At 36.7% G+C, this 12,329-nt stretch overlaps 1 protein-coding gene across 1 annotated transcript; it reads left to right on the top strand.

The window, feature by feature from the left end:
- The first annotated feature begins 8,952 nt into the window (after nt 1-8,952).
- LOC143632875 (uncharacterized) lies at nt 8,953-9,908 on the top strand. Its single transcript, XM_077101292.1, has 3 exons — nt 8,953-9,156; nt 9,264-9,435; nt 9,547-9,908. Exons 1-3 carry the CDS (start codon nt 8,953-8,955, stop codon nt 9,906-9,908), a joined length of 738 nt encoding a protein of 245 aa, XP_076957407.1.
- The last annotated feature ends 2,421 nt before the right edge of the window (nt 9,909-12,329 follow it).

Here is a 12,329-nt window from a genome sequence, read left to right as displayed (position 1 = left end):
TTCTTAAAACATAAATTTTATAAATCTTTTTTTCTTAAAGTACTACCCTTATTGTATGTCTTAAAGAAGTTTATAGAATATTGTGATCTATTAGTCATACCCTTCCATCATAGACGGAAGACATAGGCGGACAGAAAGGGGATTGTCCCCTTTAGAGAACACACATCAAGCTACATTCTCCAAAGTTTGGATGATGTGACATAGCAACTAAGTGCGTGTGCAAGTTTGCTTTTTGCAAACTTAATTCAAACTTCAAGGGTGGGTCCTCAAGTCATTTCCTCTCACATACTCATATACGTATTATATATATATATATATATATATATATATATATATATAATTTTAATATTCTTAATAAGGTTTGTGAACGTTTGTTGTTATGAAAGAAAGTGAGGTTTTTATTAGTGAAGTTTGAGATATGATGTGCAGCTAATGTGATGCTTTTTAAAGATTTGTTGTTATGAATGTCTTATTTTGGGCTAGAAGTTCACTATATAACACATATTGTTGATTCTGGGCCTAGCAGTTAAGAAGCCGAAGTAATTGTACAAGTTACTTTGTTTAATTGCTTATTTCCAACTGTTTATTTATCAATCGTAATCACATATCCAATTTTAAATTGTACTCTGTTTAATTGTTTGTTTAATAAATTATTACCATGCTTGAATATTGATAATTAGGATGGCGTCCGTGTGATACACAGGTGGCTAAAAAAATAAGATAAAAAAGTTAAATTTAATAATATACATAATAATATATCATATGGATTCAAAAGATATAAATAATTTCCTAAAATACATATGTTAGTAAGAATAATTTGTATTTGTATTTAAAAAAAAATCAAAATGGAAAGTTGTGAATGTATACTATTAAGAAAAGGTGAATTGGATTTTAATAATCCCAATTTAATGCAATTGGTCGATAATCTTCCCAACTTAAAAATAGTTGTCACCGGTCCCAACTTTCACACAATTTGTTTTCATTGGACCTCTATTAAAAAAAGCATAACGATGCTAAGTTTTTCCGGATTTCAAATTGATGTTTTAGGAATTTCGATCATAATGAGGATACGAATCGATTGATGTAAAACTTACCTCGAAACGGTGCTCCAAACAGCTTGATTTTTGTTAATTAAAAGTTTATACACCGGAATTGAAGCGTCCTTTAGTCATTTGGACAACCTTTTTGAGGTAAATTTTACATCAATAGACTCGTATCCTCATTTCGAACGAAGCCCTAAAACATCAATTTGAAATTTGGAAAAAACTTAACACCGTTAAGTTTTTTTTAACGTGGGTCCAATGAAAACAAATAGTGTGAAAGTTGGGACCGGTGATAGCTATTTTCTAAGTTGGTATTGTTATCGGCCAACTGCATTAATTTGGGATTATTAAAATCTAATTTGCCTTAAGAAAAGAGAAGGTTAGCATCAATTAATCCTAGTTGAGTTGGTAGGATAAGGTTAAAATTCAAAGAGCCACAAAAATAAGAAGTGTGAGAATCAATCTAGTCTATTGATCTTATATTTGAATGGTTGTGATTAATTAAGAGAAAAAAATAATGAAAAACGACATAAAAGTAGTAACCCACATTTATTGACTTTCTCCCTCCGCATACAAAGCACATGTCAATTCGCCCATTATTTTTAAATGTTCATAACTTTTTCATACGACAATTTTTTTTTAAATCATCATAATAGCAGGCGTTTTTGTCTCTTTAATATGAGCATCATATTGTTATATAAAAATATAAAAAGTTAGTGGGTTTTTATTTGTTATTGGTTGGTCATTGTCCTTTTTAATTGAATTTTCTATGCATTGTGTTATAGGTTAGTCATTGGGTTTTTCAATTGGTACTTATATTAAAGATAAAAATTAAAACAAAAATTACATCCTTGTGCCTTTTTGATCTTCATTATGTCTTTCTTGCTCATCAGTTTTTTGTTTGCCATTGTATTTTTCAATAGTATTGTGTTTTAGTCATTGTGTATTAGGTTCATTGCCTTTGTTCGAGATTGACATGTGGCATTCACTTAATTTGAGAAAAAGAGTACTACATCAATGTATATTACGTTCAGGTCATTGTGTAATATGTATTTTACAATGTGTTTTACGTTTAAGGTCATTGTGTAATAAATATTCACCATTGTCTTTTACGTTTTAAGTTATTGTGTAATATGCATTCATCATTGTGTTTTATGTATTTGATAATTTGTTGTTGTTTTATTATTATATTTATATGTTAAGATTACACATCGGTGTTATGAGTATTAAAAAAAAAATACACAATGATAAGCAGAAATACACAATGACACGCAGAAAGACACAATGATGGAACCTTTGTTTTAATTTTTATTTAGCAAAATCATAGTTTTAATAAAGATAAAAACGCTTGTTATTAAGATGAATTTTTTTTAAATATCGTTTGAAAAAGTTATATATGTTTTAAAATGATTGTAGAGTTAGCATGTGTCTTGCATGTGTAGAGAAAAGATATATGATTAATTTTATGCCTTTATCACTTTGGTCCTCACTTGGCATATGTCAATTAATTCTGGCTTCTCACACTTTTTATTTTTGTGAGCATTCGTAGAATAACTCAACCCGGAGTTCGTAAGGTACAAACATTTTAAAAGCATGGTAGTGAGTTCAATTTCCACCAGCAACATATTTTTCATTTAATCATTCATGAAGTGAAAATTATAAAAATAGAAACTTGTACACTTGACAACGTGAAGGGTCTGGCTGAATGACATATGAAAAGATGATCTTCTAGATTAGTTATTATATGAAATCGATCAACATGCCCAATTCTATATTTTGGTTTGAATATTTGTTTTTTGGATAATTATTTGACTTTATGAAATCAATAATTGATGAATTTAAAGACAATTCGTGCTGAGTTACAATTCTTCTTCCATTGTCGTTTATTTGTAAGAACTAGTGTTTTTAGGATTTATAACAATTATTTAGTGAGAAAATAGTTTTTTATGTGTAGCAACTTATAATTAATCAAATATTTGTTTTATAACGGCAAATAGTTGATTGTTTATTTATTTAACGTTTCCATACAATATATAGAGATTGTGATAGAAATCCTACCGACCTCTTATAGGTTTGTTTGCTCACACTAATAATGTCGAATAATAATATATTTCAATACTCCTGCGTAGTCGGAATAGATGGAAACTAGGTCCATTATACGGCTCTGGTGAAAGTTTTGATCGAAAGTAAAGACCGTATTATCACCAGGTGATAATGAGTAAGGTGTCTATAATGGACCGTAGTCCTATGATAACGTGGCGATGGCTCGACTGGTGGCTAGAGGACTAACGTCCGACGAGAGGAATGAAAAGGAGGTGCCAGAGGACCAAAGTCAGATCTAGGGTGGCTCGTGGACCAAAGTCCTGAGAGGGAGAAAAGGCCACTGAAGTAAGTGCTGGGACAGCGGAGAGGCTCAATGAAAGCAGTGTTAGAGGACCGAAGTCAAATCTTGGGCGGCGGAGCGGCTCGAAGACCATAGTCCTAAAACGAAACGGTGGCTGCGATGAAATTGATTAAGGAAGCAGGCAGGCACGTGAAAAACGCCAGTTGTAAATCGCGTAAGTCGGCTGTCATGTGATGGCTGGGATTTATTCTCCACAAAGCACAAATAAGCAAGCTAGATGGTGAAGCAAGCGCGCATACTCCTAAGAGACTTACGACTTAGGTGTAATGGAAAATAACAAAAGCAATCTGATAACGAGCGTCAAACCCGTTTAAGTTAGTTAACCAGTTATGACAAAAATTAACGAGATATTATGAACCGGGCTTTTGGAAACAAGAGACGGGTTTCGTGACCTGTATTAGCTTAACTAATTTATTTATAAACTAGTTAAGCTATCATTAGTCAAAACCCTGGCCACCGATAACAATGCCTCTCTTTTTCACACCACACCACCAGCCGCCGGCTCCCTAGCCGCCGCCTGCTGCTGTCTCGTGGAGCCCAAACCACCACCGGCCACCCTCTGCCACTGTTGTCCACCGATTGCTTATCGTCGCAGCTGCTATCCATTGGCTACCACCGCCACTCCTGTCCACCGCCGTTGGCGCTACCTAGTGCACTGCCATCGTCGAGTCTCATTTGTCACCTAGCGTTACTCGTTAACTCTCGATGTCTCGACCGGTTATTTATTAACCAAGGTAAAATTATATATATATGTGTGTGTGTGTATTATATCTATTGTCGATTTAAATTTATATATATTTAATTTATTTTTGTTGTAACTATGCTCGTATGATTTGTAATCGGATCGTGTCGGGGTTTCTGTTACTGATTACTCGTTTACATTCTGCTGCGCATTTTTTAATTAATGAGATTAATTATTATATGTCACATTTATTAAACCGGTTTTAATAAATAAAATTTTGACTAATTACTGCTGAAACCCAATAGTGGTATTAGAGCCTTGGTTACAACGTAAGAGTCGGTACAGGTTTTTTAACCAGAATTTGAACATAAACTTTAACTGGTTTTAAAGTTTCTCTTCTAATTAATTTTAGGGAAAATTTAATTTTTGGTCACAAATTTTCTTTTGTTTTATTTGACCAAAAGCTTGCCTGAATTTTTGTTGATTGGTATGCAGTATGTAAATCTGGCTTAATCGTGTTTGTGGTTGTTTGTAATGTTTTGGTTTTGGTTTTGGGCATATGGATGGTTCAAATTTGTAATAGTTGGGGTTTTTTCTTTTATTGCATTTATTTGTAGATATTGTAATAAATGAAGACCCGAAGACAAAGACTATGGAAACTAAACGGGAATCACGAAGTCGGTGGGAGTTGCTCGAGACGACGATTGGATAAATTCAAGTCCATCCTTGATGTTGTTTGTGTGTTATGGCCCTGTGACCCATTCGGTCTTGCTAATAGGCTCTAGCAAGATCGAACAAATTTTTAGCCATATATATTTACATATTTTTTAATTGCTTTTGTGGTTGCTTATTTTTATACTTGTTATATAATAACCAACCTCACAACAATACATCTATATTTTAAAAGTAGTTTTAAAATATTTAAAACAATCAAATTAAAACAAGTTCTAAAAGGAGTTTTACAACTTGTCAAATTTTATCTTTAAAACAAAGTTTGATTCAAAACAAATTATAACTAATCATGTTTTGCAAAATTAAACTAAATTTTATTTTCCCAAACTAATAACTTAATAGGTAACAATTAACTTAAAGTTGGTTATTCATATCGCGACAAACTAAGTTTAATAGGTTATATAAAACTAAGTGTTCTGAGACACAAGGTGTCCCGATTAATATAGTAAAACTGAAATTTTACTCTATTAGGTAATATTTAAAATTAATCCCAATTTTAAAACAATAGTCTATGCCATCCTACTATAAGCCATACTTGAGGCATACTACGAAACGTCAAGTGTTTTAAGCTACAACACCGCACTTGATTTCTAGCTTATTGATATAACGTTTAATATATATTAACCCCGTGTACATTTTATTTATTATTATATTAGTTTTGTTTGGGTTCTTGTAAGATTTGTATACTACTAACATCTTTTTTATATTTTAGGTTCTGGGTTTTAATTTTGGTGAAAAGAGGACGAAAAATGAGCGAAAAATAGCTGAACCGGTGAACCGGACCATCAGGAAACGAAACAGACCAGATCAGAATCGAACCAGACCGGTTTTGCCCCCCTTCATTCGAAGTACCTCGCGGTGGGGAGGCCAAAGCCCTCTAAACTCAACCTTAAACATATCCTGAAAGCCACATCCAATTTTGAGGAGTTCCAAGGCCTAGGAGTGCATCTTTTGGTGACTTTGGAGTGGAAGAATCATCCGGTGATGCGCGTATTAGTTGAAGACGAAGAACACGGGTTTTATCTTTTGTTTCTTTCGTTTTCGTTTATTTATTGCCATGAATTATTCGTTGCTTGTTTTGTTTAAACTTGAGATGTTAGTATAAATTGCATGAACTACATAGGCTTATGATGAACCTACTTTGATGTTTTGATTTGACATGGGATTATTTATCATTATGGTTTTTATTGTTTAGTAAAAGATTTATTTATATTTAATTGATGGGTATAGATGCTTAGGACTGTTTGATGAGTTTTATTACGTAGTTTCCTTGATTATTGTTTGTCATATGATAGGTTGCTATTAGCTTAATTACTTTGTGTTCTTGATTATTTTATGATTGATGTCATGATAAGATCATAGGAATAATATTGTCAAATAAACCTAAGTGTGCTGCTAACCTAAAATCTGTAAAGTTCTAGGTTATTGATAGGTCTTTATTATTTAATCTTTCAAGATTTAGTTCTTCGTAAGGAGTCTGTCTAGAGTTGATTATTTATTATTGTCTATTAAATCAATTAAATAATCTGAATTGCCTTTGATTTCCGCGCTGTATGGTAGGATTTTGTACAAGGGAACTAAATCATAATTCATTAGGTGACCGTAAGGGAACTTGATTTTTAATACTGTGTGTGTTAAAACTTGTTAGAAACCCATTGGTATCTTTTTGAGAAGGGCCAGGGGTCCTGTTCGGGTTTTCTTTTAAGTGTATATTTTACGATCCCAATCCATAACTAAATATTTTCCCAGTTAATTCATAACTGAAATTTAGGGCATTCTAGCTTAGGTAGTTTTCTCATCATCATCATCTTATTTAATTAAACAAACTTTTGCTTTCATTTAAATTTCTTGTTTTCTTAATTAGTTTTTAATTATAGTATAAATTAGTATTTTAAATAATAAACCCCCCTAAACAAATATAAATTAATAAGTCGTGTTTGTAGTCGAGTCTAATTAGATAATAAACGTAATTTAGAAAGTCTCATGGGTTCGATATCCGGACTTACTTAGCTTTACTAGAGTCGATCGGTTCACTTGCTGGTTAGTAGTTTAGTCGAGTTTTAAAGAGTCTAGAGTATTACTTAGTGTTTATTTTTAGTTAAATTAGTTAATAATTATTAAACTACTTTTAGCACATCAAGTTTTTGGCGCCGTTGCCGGAGACTCTTGGCAATTGCGTTATTAGCTTTGACTGGACCTACTTGCTACATGGGTGCTATTTGTTTTGTTTTGTTTGAGTCGTAGGAGTCTAATTAAGTTTAGTTTGTTTTAAATTGTTTATTTATTAGTATTAGAGTCATTTTATTAGAAACTACTCACTCGGTCTTATGCGTTTTGTAGGTATATGCCACATCTTCGTTCGCAAGGACCACCGTTAGATTGCTTTGGACCTATTCTGCTGAAGTCCGAAGCAAGTTCGTCATCGTCAGAAAAGCAACCGATCACCAAAGATACTTCACCAAAATCATCACCCACAAATTCACCATCACCGACTCCCAAAAACATCCCTGTGGCCGAAAATAACCGAACCGTGTACCAGCAAGCTTTGAAGGGTTCCATAGAGATCGCTCACCCATTATCGCTCCCGATATTGATAACCCTAACTCATGGCAAATCATATCCTATGTTATGGCCCACATCACCCAACAACACAGTTCCATGGCCGTGATGATGAAGATGCACCGACACACATCAACCGTCTTACTCGTGTTTTCAAAACATTCAACTTGTAAGGTGCTAATGAGGATGCGATCTTCCTTCACTTGTTCCCGTTTTCACTTTCGGGTCGTGCCGCCACTTGGCTCGATTCGCAACCTGCTAGATCATTCACTACGTGGGAGGCGCTTCGTAATGCATTCATTAAGAAGTACTTTCCACCTTCTAAGGCCTCTCTCCTTCGTGATCAGATCCACTCCTTTCACATGGAGCCGGATGAATCATATTACCAAGCTTGGGAGTGCTTTCAGAATCTGCTTTCCCGTTGTTAACAGCATGGGCTCACACCTTGGGCCCTTGTTGAGAAGTTTTATAATGGGCTTACTTATGAGGCTCAAGCTAGGTTCGACACAGCTGCTGGGGGAAATTTGATGGACAAAAAGAATGTGACCAAGTGTAACAAGATATTTGAAAGTTTCGCACAATCAGAGTACGTGAAGAAGCCATGAGGTGGGAATTCCAATCCCGTCACAAGTACATCCTCATCTACTCAAGGTGTACACCAGGTTAATCTGGATACTAGTATGGCTGCTGCTTTGGAGAATCTTACCCGAGAGATAAAAGAGTTAAACGCTAAGGTGGATAAATGTGAGATATGTAAGGGTGGTCATGGTACGCTGAAGTGTCCGTTGATGAACAATCAAAAAGTTTATTTCGTGGCTGGTCAGAGCAGGTTCCTTAATGCTTACAACAACAATAATAATAACTAGAATAATTATAAGAATCAGAACCAGAATCAAGGGCAAGGTAACTGAATTGGCGCTCGGGCGATAGGCCACCTGGTTTCAAAGCTTCCTATAACCAAAATCTAGCTCAGTATAACAGTGAAGGTTTGAATGGTCAAAATTCGAATAATGGGCAAGATCTGAGTAAGAAGTTGGACGTGATGATGCAACAAATCCTTACTACAGATCAAGTTACTCTAAAGACTCTTGCTGATCATTACCTGCTTTTTAAGAATCAACAATCGGCTCTACTCGACATGCAAAGGTCCATTGGCGATATTGTTCGACGATTGGATGAGAGACCCCCGGGACAGTTTTCAGGTTCTACTCAGCAGAATCTGGCCGCTCAACTAAAGGCAATTACTACTCATAGAGGCAGGGTTTTGGGTCCTAAGATAAGAAGAGGAGAGGTTGAAGCTGAAGAAGAGGAGGTGATGGATGAAGAGATCGAGATGGAAATGCCGGGCAAAGTGTAGAACACTGCACCTGCTGTACCGCCAGTGGAAATCCAGCCATCACCTGTGATTGATCACTCTTGTGTCCCATATCCCGCTCGCTTAAATATCAGAAATACACACAGGAGTATGGGCACTTTCTTGACATGTTCCAACAGTTGAAGATTAATCCCCCGTTCATTGAAGCCCTCTACATATGCCGAAATACACAAAGTTTTTGAAAGACCTGTTGAAGAGGAAGGATAGGTTGGGGGAGGTGTCATCGATTGCCCTTATGGGAGATTGTTCGGCGGTAGTGTTGAACCGCGTGCCCGAGAAGTTGTCGGATCCGGGTGTGTTTACGATTCCGTGTTTGTTTGGTAGTGATGAGATGAGCCATGCATTGGTGGTTTTGGGGCGAGTATTAATCAGATGCCATATTCGTTGTACGAGAAGTTGGAGTTGGGCGAGTTTACACCGACTCCCATGTCCTTATCGTTGGCCAATCGTTTGGTTAAGTATCCGCAGGGCATTATCGAGAATTTTCTAGTGAAGGTTGATAAGTTTGTGTTCCCGGTGGATTTTGTGGTGCTCGACATGGAGGCCGAAGATAAGGTCCCCATTATTCTTGGTCATCCATTCTTACGTACCGTAAAGGCGCTCATCGATGTGTATAATGGGAAGATCACACTTCGGGTTGGTGATGAGAATTTTACTTATGATGTCGCGAGGTCGATGAAGCATCCGGGTGATCAAGATGATTTCAGTGGTTCATGCCACTCAGTTTATTTTACTAACTCTTTTATTGCAGGTGTGGACAGATGGTTTGATTATATTTATGGTGCGGATCTCGTGGGAAGTGATGGTTTGGTCGATTGTGATGATTTGGGTGAGGATGAGTCGTGTGAGAACGATTCAGTTTGTGATGAGTTGGCTGAGATTTCGGGGCCACCCGAGGTGATAGAGGTGAATGAGATCAGTTGCGAAACTGAGGCGGGTTCTGTGGAGAAACCCGGTTCATTGGAGTTGAAAGTACTCCCGTCAAACTTGGAGTATGCGTATCTTGATGAAGGCTCGAACTTGCCCGTTATTGTGTCATCCAAGTTAACAGAAGAAGAGAAGTCAAAGTTGATAGACGTGTTGAAACTACATAAGGGGGCGATTGCATGGTGACTCTCCGATATTCAAGGTATTAGCCCCGCTTATTGCACGCACTGGATTCTAATGGAGGATGAGTACAAACCGGTGGTGCAACCACGAAGGCGTCTTAATCCGAATATCAAGAGGTGGTGAAGAAGGAGGTATTGAAGTTAATGGATGCCGGGATGATTTACCTGATTTCCAATTCTCCATGGGTGAGTCCGACCCAAGTTGTTTCGAAGAAGGGAGGTATGACTGTTGTGATGAATGAGAAGAATGAGCTTATCCCTTCACGTACGGTTACCGGCTGGCGAGTATGTATTGATTATCGGCGATTGAATGATGCCACCCGGAAGGACCACTTCCCATTGCCGTTTATTGATCAGATGTTGGAGCGTTTGGCAGGTCAGCAGTTTTATTGTTTTGTTGACGGTTTTTCGGGTTATTCCAAATCCCTATTGCACTAGAAGACCAAGAGAACATGACTTTTATATGTCCTTATGGTACGTTTGCATACTGTCGCATGCCGTTTGGACTATGTAATGCTCTGGCCACCTTTCAGCGTTGTATGGTGGCCATCTTTCAGGATATGATAGAGACGTCCATGGAGGTGTTTATGGATGATTTTTCTGTTTACGGTAATTCTTTCCATCATTTTTTGGCTAATCTTGAGAAGATGTTGAAGAGGTGTATCGAAATGAAGTAGATGTTAAATTTGGAGAAATGTCATTTTATGGTGACGAAGGGGATCGTGTTGGGTCATAAGGTCTCGAGAGATGGTATTGAGGTGGATTGGGCGAAGATTGATACTATAAGTAGACTTCCTCCACCGACGAATATTAAAGCGATTAGGAGTTTCTTGGGCTAAGCGGGATTTTATCTGCGATTTATCAAAGACTTTTCAAGAATTACTCGCCTGATGACCCGACTCCTCGAGAAAGATGTGCCTTTGTTTTTGATGATGAATGTGTGAAGGCATTCACGTTTTTAAAAGAGAAGCTCGTAAGTTCTCCCATTCTTTGTTCTCCCGATTGGAGCTTGCCGTTTGAGCTCATGTGTGATGCTAGTGACTATGCGGTTGGTTCGGTTTTGGGGCAAAGGAGAGAAACATTTTCACCCCATCTATTATACTAGTAAGACGTTGAACGATGCTTAAGAGAACTACACCACCACCGAGAATGAGCTTTTAGCCGTTGTGTTTGCATTTGACGAGTTCTGCTCGTATCTCGTGCTTTCCAAGACCACCGTATTTTGCATTTGGCAATCCATACTTGATAGAAGAACACTCTTGCTCGGAGAAGTGTAGCTTGCTCTAAGCCTTCAACACTTAGAAGAATACGCTGAAAGGCCATGCTCGAGGTAGTAAACCATGCTCGATGATCTAGGCTTGCTCGTATTCCATACTTAGCTGATTTCTTGAGGAGGTTGAGAAGATTCCAATCTTCCTTTGTATAAATCTGACTCAACAATCTCCCCCTAGATTGGAACAAGCTCAGATGCACCAAAACATACCTGCATATAGTTACACTTATATCAGCTTACTAAAGATAGTCATTTTAAGCATAAACATCATTTCATTACACAAGGGAATTCTGCCATTTAGGCATTACCCATCAAATTCAAATATTGTTCAATACACAAAACAAAATACATAATGACAAACAAAGTAAAGATAAACAGGAATAAATTTGATCATCCTTAAGCTTCATCCTACTATCTTCTTCCCTGGCTCCTTTCAACAACTTTTTCTTTCTTAAGTTTTACGAAGGCAGCCTTTTGCTTAAACATATCTAACTCCACTCCATCTTCAGAATCAAGTGGGAATTCTGCATTGATGATATCTTGTAAGTCTGAGTGATATTGAGTCTTTGTTTTTGTTGTAGGTGAGATGGACTATCTTGCCATTTCGTTGCACTTGTGAGTTTGGCTCCATCATCTCCCTTCTCAAGGCCAAGCACTCTTTCAAAGTTTTCCTTTTGCCACTTGAGCTGCTTTCCTGATGAGTCTTGATTTTCTTTGAGTCCCATAGAGATAGTTCTAAAGTGTGAAGTTCATTGATCCTTTTTCGTCTCCTCTCTTTCTCAGCTACACTGTGTACTTTTCTCCTTTGCTGTCTAAGAAATGGGAACCCTTTCTCTGATTGTTCTTTTATAAACTTTGAGAGGTCATTTCTCTGTTGTCCTGCAAGTTGTCTTCTTTCTTGATTGTCATAAAGTTCTAGTTGAGCCATTTTCTACAGTTGTTCCTTTGAAAAACTTCTCAAATCATCTCTGAAAATTATCAAGCTTTCTTCATTGTCTTCAGTTATCACTCTTAAGGTCTTTGATCTTTTATCGAAATAAATATATGTGGGCAAGCTCGAGTTCCATGAAGGTTTAGGCTTCACAATCTCTGACCTTACCGCAATCCTTCTTGTTCTGATGGGTGGATTTTTCTTTGCTTCTTCAATCTCTG

The sequence above is a fragment of the Bidens hawaiensis genome, unplaced genomic scaffold (assembly GCF_021521415.1).
Source record: "Bidens hawaiensis isolate Kalapana, Puna unplaced genomic scaffold, B.hawaiensis_p1.1 tig00006538_1, whole genome shotgun sequence".
NCBI lineage: Eukaryota > Viridiplantae > Streptophyta > Magnoliopsida > Asterales > Asteraceae > Bidens > Bidens hawaiensis.
This window is presented reverse-complemented; position numbering and strand designations above follow the sequence as displayed.